Source organism: Gymnoscopelus microlampas, assembly GCF_963454915.1.
Source record: "Gymnoscopelus microlampas genome assembly, chromosome: 3".
NCBI lineage: Eukaryota > Metazoa > Chordata > Actinopteri > Myctophiformes > Myctophidae > Gymnoscopelus > Gymnoscopelus microlampas.
In genome coordinates, this window is record NC_139940.1 from 35,273,757 (window position 1) to 35,289,368 (window position 15,612).

General features: G+C 41.3%; 1 protein-coding gene across 1 annotated transcript in view; it reads right to left on the reverse strand.

Moving 5' to 3' along the window:
- snrka (SNF related kinase a) overlaps positions 1–15,612 on the reverse strand; it is a 61,073-nt gene that overhangs the window by 29,622 nt on the left and 15,839 nt on the right. The window contains exon 3 of the mRNA XM_084053726.1: positions 2,758–2,899. Within this exon, the coding sequence (XP_083909852.1) occupies positions 2,758–2,899 (142 nt within the window). The remainder of the gene's footprint in view (positions 1–2,757; positions 2,900–15,612) is intronic.

Consider the following 15,612-nt stretch of genomic DNA (forward strand, 5'->3'; position numbering starts at 1 on the left):
CTCCTTCTTGCCAATTACATTCATAGATGGTCTTTGTATGTAGGTGTCTTGCTTTCCACATCAGACCAAATGTATCTGATAAATAACATTGCCACACAAAACATCTCAATGAATTTCCCTAGTAGCATCTTGATGTCTTACAATATATGTCTTTAGAGTTGCTGTGCCATTTCTTTGGTCTTCAGTTCATTCCCATGTTGAACCCACATATCTTCTACAGTTCATTCCCACTTTAAACCCACATACGTAGCTTCTTCAGTTCATTCCCACGTTAAACCCTAGCTTCTTCAGTTCATTCCCATGTTAAACCCACATAGCTTCTTCAGTTCATTCCCATGTTAAACCCACATACGTAGCTTCTTCAGTTCATTCCCACGTTAAACCGTAGCTTCTTCAGTTCATTCCCATGTTAAACCCACATAGCTTCTTCAGTTCATTCCCATGTTAAACCCACATAGTGTTTAACGGTACAAGCCACTTCACAGTGAATGAAACTCTGCCACTTTACAGTGGTGGAAAAAGTAAAGTAAAAGTATCAAAAGTAAAAGTACTAAAATGTTTGAGAATAGCAGATCTACAAGCTCACAACGCTACAAGCTCACGCACCGCGATGCGTTATAAGCTTGTAGATCAGCTATTTCAAATAGCCTATGAATAAAATAGGGCTTAAGTGATTAATGTATGTCTTATAATATAATAATTTATATCTGGAAAGTTTTCAAATAATTGTAGTGGAGTAAAAAGTACAATATTTGCCTCTGATATGTAGTGGAGTAGAAGTAAGTATAACATTGGAAATACTCCAGTAAAGTAGAAGTACCTCAAAATTATACTCAAGTACAGTAATCGAGTAAATGCACATAGTTTCTTTCCACCACTGCCACTGTATAATCACTTCCACATGTGACACCCCCATAGACATCTTTCATTTCTCCTATCAGTACTCACATCACACCTTGCATGTCTCTCGTTCCCATCACAGAAATGTAGGCTAAATAAAGCACTGCGCTGCACCCCTATGCTGTATGTAAATTGTGGATTAAACCTAGGCTAGCTGAACTGTCTCTCTGATAGCAAATACTGAGAGAATTGCAAGATAGAGCACTGTAACACCAGGGGACGCAGCTGCGAGAATCATGAACAGGGATATTGGTGCACAGCCAATGCATTCAGGAGTGAAATGGCAAAAAATATAAGACGACAACCCGGTGATGCTCAAATGCCTTTCTGTGTTGAAATCAAGCCCATCAGATTCAGAGTACTCTTTGCTTAGTGCTTCAATGTACTAGTCAGATCTCTCCTCTGAATGATAGGAGATAAGAGTCTATTTCTGTGTCCAGAAATACCTCCATGTGCAGCGAGAATGGGCTTTCTCAACTATGTCAAGTAATTGTAGCTCCGCTTCTGTCAGAGGCTCAGCTGCTGATGAATGAAACCTGTTCAAATACCATTGAATAATTTTTAAAAAGCATTTTGAATACCAAGAAAGTTTGTTTATTCTGATGAAAATGGGATATGTTGCTGTTTTGTTTTCATCCAAGTAAGTAAGTAAGTAGCTATCCCTTCACACTACTAACAGTAGTGGACAAGGCATGTGTGCTTTTTAAGCTAACCCTCATTAAGTTAGAACCCGAATTCAATAACCTGTGCTATGTCAGTTGGTCAGATTTCTCTGTAATTTATCTTAATCCAGCTTAGGGTGGACAGAGGCATGGACACTCTGTGAATTTTTACAGTGGTAAAAGCCTGCAAAGCTAGGTAATATAATTTTGAAACATGACAGCATGTCGAGTTTGTCATGTTCTATGGATGTGGAGCTACATTTGACTGCTTTACTTGTGCACTGGATTCAGTGTACGTTGTGACCTAGGCCGCTTGTCAAACAATACACCTAGACTACATTTTGAGGCAACATAGACAGACCCATGAACAATGCTACAGAGTCCAAGTATCATGGCACTAAGTGAAGAAGCAAACTTTCTAACACCAATCACAAAAACAAGCAGTGAAGAGGAAAGGTGTTGGTCTGTGGCAGAAACTATGAACACCCTGTATTGGTTTAGTGTCTTGCACAGCTGTATCTGTAGAATTATATGCAGTTGAACTTAACGTCTGCAGCTAGACAAATTGCTCAAAGGCATTTTCCACAAGTACCACTATATAGTCGACAATGTTCCGATGTAATCATCATGTACACTGCAGAAGGGATGGACTGCTCTACCTTCCGGTGACAACCTAGCTTACTTTCATCTCCTCTCTAATCACTGATGACCATTATCATTTATTTCTGGTTTAGGCCCTCCATGGCAATGTTATGGGTGCTGTGTTGTTTCAGTCAATATTTATTCTAGAGACAGGGCAAGCAATGTGGTGCCTATATTAGACTCCAGTTCCACTGATGTGTGTCCAATGTGTATAGCTCAAGCCATAATCACTAAAGAATAAAGCCCTCGCTAGCTCAAAATCTGCCTGTTCTCCAGACCACATATGTTTGTCTATAGGAGGGCAGAGAGAGGGCACAGGGTGCACTGTGCTGTATTAGAGCTACAGAGACAGAGGTAGAAGGAAAGAGAGAGATCAAAACTGTGTAAAAGAGACATCCAGGGGGTCATTATGCAGCAGAATAGACTGTGTCCCCCAGTACTCACTGTTAGCCTGTAGCTAGGTTATAGCATAGAAACTTGAAACTTCCTTCCCTTGTGTACATGTAGAATGTGTGTCAGGGTGTGTGCAATGGGGAGCGGAAGAGAAACTTACTCTTTGCAGGCATTGGAGACGTGGGCAGGTACGGTGTATTTACAATCCATAATCATTGTCAGGGTCTCGCTATCATTGGCCTCCTGGAACGGTGGCTGACCACATACCAACATGAACAGGATCACTCCCAGACTCCAGATATCTGAAACATAGAGAAAAGGAAAGAATGACATTAAAGCATTGGTTATAGTTCAGTATCTCCAGTACACATACCAGCTGGCATCAGATGCTGAGCTCAGAGATCCGGCAGGCTCAGGGATAGGTTCTGTCCTCAGGTCTTAAGACTTCTGAACTCATACTGTAACTGTGACTCCCACATACGCACAATTATATCATTCATTATACATTGCAAGTATTAAAAAAAAAGAAAAATAGATACATATACTCTACAGGCTTATGTGCTGTAGGTTATAGTTTCAAAGTGAATCTGACTTTCACATGACATAGGAGAGCTCATGCCTCGGCTGGGTTACTTTAGAATGTAGATCAGGGCTGGTTTGCAGATGAGAGGACTGGGGGAGAGCAAGACAAGAGACAGAAAGAGACACACAGTGAGTGACAGTGAACCCCAGGGCTGTGTCTGTGCGACAGAAGCTCTTTTAGGAGGGAGGACCCTTAGTCACCACTGGGCACATTAACAAGCCTGTCCTGTCATATCCGTCTTCTCACAGGAGGAATCCAGGTAAAATGCAGGAATAGAGGGGCGTTTATGTGCTGTGCGAGTGTGTGTGAGAGATGCCTGCATATATAAATGTATGTGTGTGCCCCTGTATTTGTGTGCATAAAAAACTGTCAGCATGCAGAAGCAGTGAGCCATGCAGACAGTAGTACACAATCCAAACGCATAAGAGGTGTGTGTGTGTGTGTGTGTGTGTGTGTGTGTGTGTGTGTGTGTGTGTGTGTGTGTGTGTGTGTGTGTGTGTGTGTGTGTGTGTGTGTGTGTGTGTGTGTGTGTGTGTGTGTGTGTGTGTGTGTGTGTGTGAGAGATAGAGAACCAATGGAAGTTTGGTGAGATAAGGCCTCCCTCCAGCATGGAGTTGGGAAAGTAAACAAAGCTCTGTCACAACTTACATCGAGAATACTGTCCTCATCGTAGCAGAACACACACAAACACTGTGTGCATATAAAATCCAAACATTGAGAGAGCATCTCCGCAGTAAATGTAAAACTAACTCGCTTGGGTGCACACTACTGCACCTCCTCTGGAATTCATTTGAATTATCATTTACATCTTCAGTCCCCAGCTTAATAGAAAAGTAATGCCTTCTCCTTCAGACTGGGAAAAAAAAGAGAGAAACTTCAGAACTATTCCTAGCCAACTATCGGCAGGCAGCTCTTAATTAATTACCAGGATGAAGATTTTATGTAACTTTCTAATTAAGATGATGGCCTGAGATGCTTAATGGTGCTGGCAGAGTGGAGCTGTGATGTGGTGCACAGAAAAACATGCCAAATAGAAAAAAATCTAATGAGCACACTTCTTCTACAAAATAGCCTGATAAGGACTTTTCTTCCCTGCAGCAACTCAGCCCATGGTTAAGACCAAAGTAGGGCTGCACAGCAGCTAATTGATGACATCAACTGAAACGACAATAAAAAATTGTGGTAATGAATTTCAGTGACGTGTTGTGGGCTTGTAGAATTTCTGAGCATGTTTAGATTTCTTCTTTTTTTTAAATCTTTTGAAATAATAATACAAATAAATTGTAGGAAACTTGCGACCCAAAAATGGCTCCTGACCCATTGCTTGGTAAACACTGGTTTAGATGGCAAAACAGGGGTGACAGCTACTGTACACTGAGAGTTACATGCATGTGCAACCCAAATCTTTAAAAGTATGGGAATACTTTACAGTGAAGACTTTAAAGATTTTTCTGCAAAATATGCATGACACGGGAGCGCGACAGATAACGATCACCAGGCTAAAAAGACTTTAAGGGCTACCATAATCACTTTATGAATGTGCAATGCAGAAAGGACTAAATTAGCATGTGTGGTACGAAAAAGAAAATATGAAAAGTTGCCTGTGTGTACATTCATATTTGAGGTATTATGTGTGCACACGCACGGCGTGTGTGCATGCATGATTGTCTGGGGCGAATCTCGCAAACCGTCGAGCTGATCGATCAAAGCGCCATTTTCTTTTTGTTCTTTGATAATGGAATTGGATGATTTTGACTCACAGCAGAGCTGTGTATTAATGAACAAAGATCTTGTAGGTTTACCATGCGTAAGCTACTACTTCCACTTCATTTAGCTTACCTCTATATGTAAAACAACTATAATTTAAGTGTTGTATTCAGTATCCAAAATCAAAAGACTAGTTCTTTGTGCCATTCCTGAAAGTTTCGGATTAGCAGCTCAGTGTCTGTCGGCATTCTAATTGAGCAATTAACTTTGTTCCACATCAATTTTTCCAAACATCCAGCAAAAAAAAGACACCTGGACTTGCACTATAAGGCACAGCAGTGTTGCTGGGCCACCACAGTAGAAACTCAAAACTCCACACACTGCCATCCTGGGCCCTGTTCCAGCTCCTTAAGTGCCTCTCCTCTCCCCAGTTCCAACAGTGATCATGCTGAGGTCTAGGCTACTCCCACTGGTATGAAAGAAAAGTGCCTCAGAAGCATTTTATATACAGTAGGAACCATTAGCTCACATGCTCTGGCAGGATTACACCTGATTTATACTCTGTGGCATCACAATGCTGATGTTGTGAGCTTGTAGATCGGCTATTTTATTTCAACATGAGACACCGCTATGCAACAAGGTAAAAATCGGGCAGTACTGAAGCAACACAGCAATACAAACAGCAGTCTCAGCTTGCCATGGCACGCAGCAGAGAGCAGTTCTACAATGCTTTACAAGAGCACAATCCCCTTACAAATACAAAAATGGAGGTTAAGTAGCAGGTTAAAGCATCATTCCTGTATTTGTCCAGATGGCCTGGAAGCAGGCTCAGAGCCAGGTGAAATTGAAATGCATTTAGCCACTAAAGATAAACAAGTAGGCTACAACAAGCAATGTGCATGTTTCTGAAATGATGATTAAGATCATGTACTCAGGTTTTACCTTGTTTTGTGGCCATAGAGTTGCCTGAATTAAACAAAACCCCAAGCAATCCTTTGCTTTGGGCCAAAATGTCCAGTGAGGTAAAGTCATGGACATCAAGTTCAAAATCACCACCCTCATTATTCTAACAAGTAGTTTTCATCCAATCTGTGATCCCATCTCCTCTCCTGCTGAAACATTAACAGGCCTAAGTAGTGAAAGGTCATCTCTCAGCAAGACATCAGCGTAGCAATTAGTACTCAAAATGTGTTGACAAACATGGATCAGACGATACCTCAGCTCTCACACAGAGGCAGGCTCAGAGGTGTGTGTGTGTGTGTGTGTGTGTGTGTGTGTGTGTGTGTGTGTGTGTGTGTGTGTGTGTGTGTGTGTGTGTGTGTGTGTGTGTGTGTGTGTGTGTGTGTTTCCCTATTTCTGCTGAAGGATTTTTGGAAATGGGCGTATAACCTTGTTATTATCAGCCAAACAGGTGATGTTTTGAGTTTAAGACCACATTTCACCGTTCAGATATCGCTGAATTAACACGTTTAAGCTGAATTTCTCATAAAGCATGCACAGCCAAGTATTCCACCAGGTATCGACTCAACCACACAGACAGCTACTTATTCAAGGATGTGTGTTTATAGTGAGCTGCTTCTTGTGACTGATCAGTGTGAGAGCCCAGCTTATCTAATCTACCCAGCCAGCATACTGCATCCCATCCAATAGGGCACAATTTAACATGAGTCGCAACTGATTCCTCATCACTCCACTACTTCCATCTGTCATTGTTGGTAGAACGATGTGTGCCCCAGACAGGTTTTTCAAAGCAATAAAAAGATGTCCGGGTACAAGTTCTCTGTTGCCATTAAAGAGAAGAGCGCACACACACACACACAAAATAAGTCCAGAGGTTAATAAAGTATTGTGATGGGTTTTCACCACTCTTAATGTGATATTGATTTCTGACCATTTCTAATGCACTCCTTACAGAACGAAATAAACAAAATAAATAAATAAACATTGACGTGCTATACTACTAGTAACAGGCCGTGTTTTACTATATGACAGCAAAGTCATACACACTATGGGTAATATAGTAACTAATGTTTAACCACGTGAACCCAGGGTAGCGTACCCTTACAATACAGTGGTTGTGTTAACCCATTACATTTTAGAATTTAGATATAGCAACATACGTTTTTTTAAAGAAAACTTGTAGGATTTAGAACAGTTGTTCTCAAAAATAGCAGATATACAAGCTCACAGCGCGTCACTTCGTGCTGTGCTGCCAGCTTGTACATCTGCTATTTTAGAGTATGAACACATTCTGTGTGTTAATTACATCCTCAAACATAGAAACTGAATTGATAAACTAATACACCATAAACAGAATCACTGACAATCACCACCACACCTGTAGTCTGACTACACTGTCTTTACTAAACTGTGTGTGTGTGTGTGTGCGCGCGCGCGCGCGCGTGCGTGTGCGTGCATGCATGTGTGTGATAATTATGACAACCAAAGGAACATCACATACTAATCTACTAATCACACACATATGTTCCAACCATCATCATCATCAAAAGAAGAAGTAGTAGCTGACCCAGTTTAAACAGCCCAGGACATAAATAAGCCTGGTGTGTGCCAAACACACACACACACACACACATATCCTGCATCAGTCGCATTGTCATGAGACACTCTTACTAGCCTCTGGTGATGATGCGGTACATTGTCCTTCAGCTAGCTGCAGTGTAGCCGTATGGTCTAGGTCAGTGGTTCTCAACCTGTGGGTTGGGATCCCCAGGGGAGTCGCCAAATGATTGGCTTAATGTACAACATTGTTTTCTCACTCAACAGTAAATAAACCAACATACTGTATAAGTGTATATATATATATACACAGGGTATCTGCATTCTGCACATTTCTAAAGTGACAATTTAAGGAATTAAGACCTTTTTAATACCGCTAAAACAAAACACTATAAAAATGGTCAAACATTGGCCAAATTGTGAAATACTGCCTGAGAAAGAGGCAACATTTTTGAAAATAACTGATCTACATGCTCCCATGTAGATCATGTTAAAGGGATATTTCACTTTCAGAAAGACTTTTGGTGATTTTAACATCTACTCAGGCCTTTGTGAGCCCCCCAGACAGTTTTTAAGTTGCTCGATTCAGTATTTAGATATTTGATTTTCATTTTATCAGACACGCCCCCTTCCTATACAAACCCATTATAACTTCAAACTCCATTTTAACCATGTTAGATCTGTCGAAAACACCCGTCCTTGGTTCTGGTGACTCATACTGCCCTCCTAATGCGTGAGGGGGCCGTGTTTTTCCGAGATTTTTTGTCATTTATTTTATTTTATTTTTTTATTGCATTTTATTTTTTTAATTTTCAAAAAAAAATATTAAAAATAAATGAAAAAAGTAATTGAAAAAACACGGCCCTCTCACGTATTAGGGGGGCGGTAGGAGACGGGTGAACCAAGGACGGGTGTTTTTGATGAATCTAACATGTTAAAAATGGAGTTTGAAGTTAAGGTAAGGTAAGGTAAGGTAAGGTAAACTTTTATTGTCCCGAAGGAAATTTGTTTTGGGCTTTAACCCCAGCTGCAGCCACACGTAAAACAATGACAATACAAAATACAAAATACATAACAGGGGGGGGAGGGGGACAACATTACACAAAGTGCACAGATAGTGATCGGTCTACTCTTACAATGGGTTTGTATAGGAAGAGGCGTGTCTGATAAAAAATAATATCTAATATCTAAATATTGAATCAAGCAACTTTAACCGTCTGGGGGGCTCACAAAAGCCTGAGTAGACGATACAATCACCAAAAGTTTTTTTGAAAGTGAAATATCCCTTTAACATATGATTATTTTGGGGGGGTCCTGGCCTGAAAAGGTTGAAAACCAATGGTTTAGGTGACAGGTTTCCAAAATGGGGACCGTGGCCCTCAGGGGGGACAAAAAAAAACTATACGTTATTGTACCAATATAAAATGAAATTTAAATGAAAAAAATGACATAATTCCTTTCAAATAAAAACAAGGTCTTTTCCATGACCTTCTTTCAATCACAGTTAGTAACTAACAGGTTTCCTATGCTTGCTGCTCACTTCCGTTTCCTCTTCTCGTGCTCTGATATGCTCATGCTGAACAGCCAAACAGAGATTCTCTCTCGTCTCCTCACCTACCCTTGTGTCAACGGTAACCGGAAGGCTGGCTTCGAAACACACTCGCCCCCATTGTTTCCGCGGACTGCTGGCCGCCAGCGGTTCTTGTATTCATTTTACTGAGGTTAAGGTTAGGAATAAGTTTAGGGTTAGGCATAGTTTTACTGAAGTTACGTTTAGAAATAAGGTTAGTTTTTGGCATAATTTTACTGAGGTTACATTTAGGAATATCTGGTGGCGACCGGTCCGAGGTCGCTGGATTAGATCCCGGGCGAGTGTGTTTTGGGGCGAGGGTTCTTGTAATCGTGTCAACAGGCTTTCTGCAGCACTTGTGGAAAGCCTGGTTTCCATTAAAAAAACTTTTTACCAGACATCCACTGTCTAGGGCCAACCTACTAAACGCTTACGCTATCCAGTAATTTCCACACGCACAAAGTCCATTACCAAATTAGCTGATTCTCTCTAGACCGGATATGCAAAGTGGCAGAGTGAATTGATCCCAGTCTACACCTCATCCACTGCCACTGATCATTCAACATGCTCAATCGGATGTAAACTAGTTTAAAACAATGGAAAGGTTTTTGAAAAGATAAAAGTGGGCTGCGCTATTTGGGGGACCTTGGCATGGAAAGGTTGAGGAACTGCTGGTTTAGGTGGTAGTAGCAGAGTCAGGTTAGGAGAGAGGCTGTGTGTTCATGGATATACAGTAAGCAGAATGAGAGATGAGATTATTTTCACCAAGTGCATACATATCAGACGTTCACATGGATCAGTCGGGCAATGTGCTGAATTCTGTGCCTGTAGAGATCATGTGGAGGAACTGGGGTGGGTCATACATGTAGATGTTCCCCATCATGCAGGCTATGTCTGATCGTTGTGTGCACATGCTTACTGCATACGTATGTAGGTTCAAATGACTTCACACACAGAATAGGCATGGCACATTTATTATATTATCGTCTGATCACAATTATTTGAGATAAGCTCAATCATCGTTTCCAGGTTCAAGATTGTCATGCTTCGGGGGGTCCCTGGAAAACAATATTTTGAGATGGGGGTCCTCAGCCAGCCACATCATTTCTGGGTCCTTGACATGAAAATGTTTGAGCACCACTGATACTTATCAACATAAGTGTTCTCATGTCTTAATGGGTTAAACATATGGAAACAGACTCTTTGACACAACAGGCCTTGTCACGGGCAGACACACAGATGACACAAGGGGCTCTGCGATTGACAGCTGCAGTGATGTTCCAGGCAGCCTCTTCAGACCTGCTGCTATTATTCTACACTTCATAGAAAACGGCTGTCCGACACAGAGTCAAACTGTCAAAATGATCACACTTCCAGGAGGCATTCACCAAAATCAGCAGCAGACGAAATTTGGCATATAAAGTGGGTCATGCAGAGATTGCAGACATACACATAGGGTTTAAAAGAATCATTGCTGTCGGGTGGAAACCTGAAGTCAAGACTTTTCAGGATTCCAATTCAAAAATAGCAGAAATTGCAAAAAGAGCTGATCTACAAGCTCAAAACGCTTCTCATCACGACGCGTTTTGAGCTTACAAATAGTCTCTTTTCAGTGCTTTTGTGTTTCAGTGTAGTATGTCGAAGTAGGATATTGATTTAAGAAAAAAAGGTTTAAATATATGAGATATGAGGTTTATGCCTGACAGCAACGTTATGCAAAGTTCACATGTAGACAGTCACATGTGCGTGCAAATACTTTCATTTGTCTGCATAAACACAAGTATGCAGCAACAAACAAAGAGATAAACAGATACCTGATCTCTGGGCTGCTGGACCTCACTTATGTTATGTTGTTACAAATACAAACCCTTTGTTACGGAATTTAATGTGCCCTCTGTCTGAAATGTCATTACGGCATTTCCCTCTCCTATCCTTGATGGATACTCAAGGTTTTGTTGACTGAATATCTTAAAATCATGACTTTTTCTGTTTTGGGTTTTGAATAGACTAAAATAATTGAGCAACTTCAGATTCCAGTCTGAAAGCAAACTGACAGGTAGACATAATTTATAGAGAGAACAATTTACACTACTGCATAACTTTCAACAATTTACATTTCCAGACCCTTTCTTCCATAACACGACAAACTACTACCACTACAACAGTAGCAGTAGTTTTATATGTTGGAGATTGCTTGAATCACACATTGTCCCTGTATGCTCTTGACTATAGAACTATATATCCTGAGCATACTTTTGTTTGCAAACAAAAAAATGAAAGCTAAATTCAGACAGCATCAAGATACTGTCAAAGCTGTAGAGATGAAACCGGAAAGATGCTGGTTTATGACTCTCTCTTCCATAGCTTCACACATTTCTCTTGACATATTTCTCAATGTGCTAATGATTCTGCTATTCCCTGCAGTAACTTGTGTGTGGGCAAGCTGCGAGAGCGCACACACACACGCACGCACACACACACACACGCACGCACACACACGGCTGTCAAAACATGTGACAGTTAGGCGTTTGAACCTTTAGCAGTAACCTTCACCAAACAAACGGGATACACAGGACAACCTGGCTTAACAACTGAATTCCATACAAAGACAGCCTTATTAGCATTCAGTCACATTACTAGTCAAAAAAAAAAGACCATTTCAGAAGGAGACAGACTATTATAGCTGAGATATGTAGAGGAGCTGAAACACTGGTAATAATAATGCTCTACAGCAGGGGTGTACAAACTTTTTTTAAAGGGTACCACATAAAAAATGATGAAAACACCTTAGGGTCGACTGCATCTCCTGTTTTTTTTTTCATACATCTGGTGAAATTATATATTCACTACTGCTTTTTTATGTTGCAATATATGCTACAAAAACAAATATCACTATGAAAATATTTTCCAATATTGTTCAGCTCTCTTTCGTTCAAGTGTAACAGCATGTGTGTGTCGTACACTGGGTCAAACTACTGACCCAGTGTGACCTCAGAGGCTCCTGGGAGAAAAGGCAAACGCTCCGACATCCATTCTAAACAACGCTAAGGTAAGCTGGAAAACAATATGTGTGCGACACCTCACAAAGAATGCAGGCGATAAGGGCGGAATCTGCAGTGCTGCTGAATCCTACTGACCCAAGCTAAATAACCGCCGTTCTCACGGGAGGGCAGAGGTAAACAGACAGGCGTGGCACATAGTTCACATAAGCAACAGCAACATTAAGCAACAGTCATAGATGCCGCAATGACTGAAGGAATCTCAGATGGCTTCAAAAAGCAGGGAGCAAAACAAAAGTCCAGCTCTTTTTTTTTTTCTTTTTTCATTATGATTGGTGGAGAAAGATTTTTCTTGTGCGACTCACAATGCTAATTGGTGCCCTGGGGCGGGTTCTCTCTCTCACACTTGGGAGTGACATGAAGAGTAACAGATGTTGAGAGAACCCTGGCACACAAGAGGGGCAAGCCAGGAGGAGCAATTGATGCAGGCAGTCTCACGTCATTGATCACAGAGAAAGAGGGAGGACAGGGCGAGGGAGCGACAAACGACCAAGAGATCGAGTCAGTCCAAGAAAGACAGACGGACAGAGAGAGAGAGAGAGATGAAGAAAAGTAATGTGCGCAATCTCGTTGAACACTACAGATGCTTAATATGGACGTGAGCCAGAGTGCCAAAATAAACTTCAACATATCTCTCGCCCCCTCAATGTCCCTTATATCAGTGGTCCTCAACCTGTAACCTGCATACACCAAGTAGTGAGGTGATAAGAAGACCCTGCTACGTCTATTTCTCAGAGAATAGGCATTATCACCAACAGTTACCCTATGAAAACGCAGGCTAATTGCGGAAGGAAACCAAGCACACGTGAAGATCATCCATCATTATGTACATGTAATTACTAATATCGCTTATGTTTTTGTATACAGTAAATTAATAAACTAATACCACACCAAGACCTCATGTAAATGACTCACTAGAGTGATATATATGAAGAGATTAAATACCCGCAAGGCTACTTCTTGCTGGATATTGTTAGTAGTAACCCTTGCAGGTAGCTACTGATGCATCGTGCATCAGTCAATAGCCTTTTTTCTATAGGAGTTAAAAAATATCTCACAAGGGCATGATCAATACCTTCATGACAGGAACATCTGTGATTTCTTTTCTGCCCCTAGTTGCAAAGATCGATTCCCTGTGAACTAAGGCTGCGCTACACTTTCAAACACGCTTTTATCTCGTGTTTTAAACATGTTTAAGCTAGCCTGGGCTCTGCAATGGCAAAGGAAAACCTACGAACTCCAGTTCCCCTGAGACCTGTGGTAGTGTTTAAACTATATAAACTGGAACTACAACACCACAACAACGCGTTGGCTGCAATGAGTTGCAGGCTTTGTATTTACATCTGCTATTTTTGCAGAATGTTCACCTATTAGACAGTGACATGCCCAGAATAGGGAGTCTGTAGAATATGGTAGTTACTGTAGTCTGTAAGTAAGTGTTAACTGCAGAGTGCTGAGGGAAGGCTAGAGAAGAACAGAGAAAGTATAGAGTTGTTGGCAGCAATACAATATATTGCTGCCAACAACTCTATACTTTCTCTTTCTCTAGAGGGCCCAGGTGATCATATTATGATCACCTGGGCCCTCTAGGGCAATGTTTCCCAACATGGGGTCCAAGTCCCTTTGGCTTGGACCCAAACCAAAGCTTGGCTTTGGTTTGGAGGTCCAAAATGTTAAACTTGTACAAAATCATAACTTGCTTTCATCCACTGTCTGTCAATTTTGGGCATGCCATTTTGTAAAAAGAATAATAAAAAAATATCTCTATTAAACGTAAAATACGTATATTATAGGGCTTAAGTGGTTCACATGTGACAGTAACAAATGTGCGCGCAAATCCAAGGAAAAAAGGTTGGGGGTCATTGCTCTACTGCTCCATGTCACACACACTCAGCTGCTTTGACAATCTGGAAAGAAAGTCAGGATTCGGGACTAGAGGGCTGTCATTTATACCTGATCATTAGTTACAAATTGAACCCTCCTTGTCTACTATTTCTAGTGTGTTTACAGGTATGTCCATAAATGTATCTACACAGCAGACAGTACCTTCACTTACGGTTGTTAATGTGTGTGGAGTCTGTGGACAGAACAACAAGCAATGCTATGATAAAGGTTGAAGAGGAACAGTTGGGGGAGAGAGACAGAAAGTAAGGGGGGGAGAGAGAGAGAGAGACACACACACACACACACACAGAGTCATGCTACCAAGCAGCACCTCACAGCTGGCTCACTCACACTGGCAGCATCCATTGCCATAGCAACACCTGCTGCCTGCCTGTCTCAAATTAGTGAATTAAATGTGCTTCTGCCAGGACCCTCTGGCAAACCTGTCTCTACACACACACACACACGATGGCAACCTCACACACACACACACGATGGCAACCTTTTATGTTTGTAATTGTCTAGCAACCCCCCCCCCAACCATCACCCCGTCCCCATTTCCCTCAGAGACAGGAAAAGTAAAGGCTGCCAGACCACCATTACATTTGACATTTAAATTTGAGCCATTATGCTGATGGTCTTACACAGAAGTCAAACAGTAAACTACCAAAACAACAGTCTCAGGCTGAAAGAAAAACAAAGCAAACAATGACCTTAGAGGAAACGGGAAGTTGAAGGGAGGAGATGTCCTTACCCTCCTCTTTGCTACATTACCCCCGTTTTTCTCCTCCACTCAACACTTTGAGAGATATAGAGCAGTGGTTCCAAAACCTTTCAGCTCACGACCCCATATACATTTGTTCTCTCCCCAGGACCTAAACTAAATAAGTATGTTTAAACACGAGTAAAAAAAAAAGAAGCATTTTTTTGTTGAAAAATTGCCAATCTACAAGCTCACAACCTGTCACGATGAGACGTGTTGTTACCTTATAAATTGGCTATTTTCACTATTTCTTTCAAATGGGTCCAGACCTAGTGTTTGTAAAACACTGATATAGCAGCATGCGTCATGTAAGCAGCCTGCAGTCATGTCAGTTGTGTGGAGGTATTTTAAGCTACGGTGCCTTGCCTTCACACCCAACACTACAGAAGCTTGTAAGGCAATAAGAATGAATGAAAAGTCAATGGCAAGTCCCAACTTGTGGCTTTGTCACTCTGGGCTACTTTGTTACTCCGGGCAACATTGCAGCTTGAGCTGAAAAATGTCCAACTCCTGTGTCAGCCAATGCCGATAACACTTTGATATCACACAGAGATTGAAATAAAAAGGAACAAGCATGGTGCAAGGCCAGCAGAGTTGTCAGAATCTCTGGTTAAGTTCTCATTTGCTTTGCAAACAGAATACTACTGCTGTACATTGCAGAGACAGTAAGTTTCTGACTGTACAGTAAGTATTGGTCATCATGGGACTGTCAATTATTGACAGCCTGTCAGCCAATTCTCACGACGACAGTTAATGCTCAGTCAGAAGCTTGCTCTGTGCTCTTCAGATACCTCAATAAGATTATATAGTGTGGATATCATATCACACGTTTTCTGATCTCTTGTTTTTCGTCTTCTTTTACTGTACTTTCCTGAACCGACTTTCTGACAAAAGGACACAATCATTAATACATTTTGTTTGTTCATAAGCTG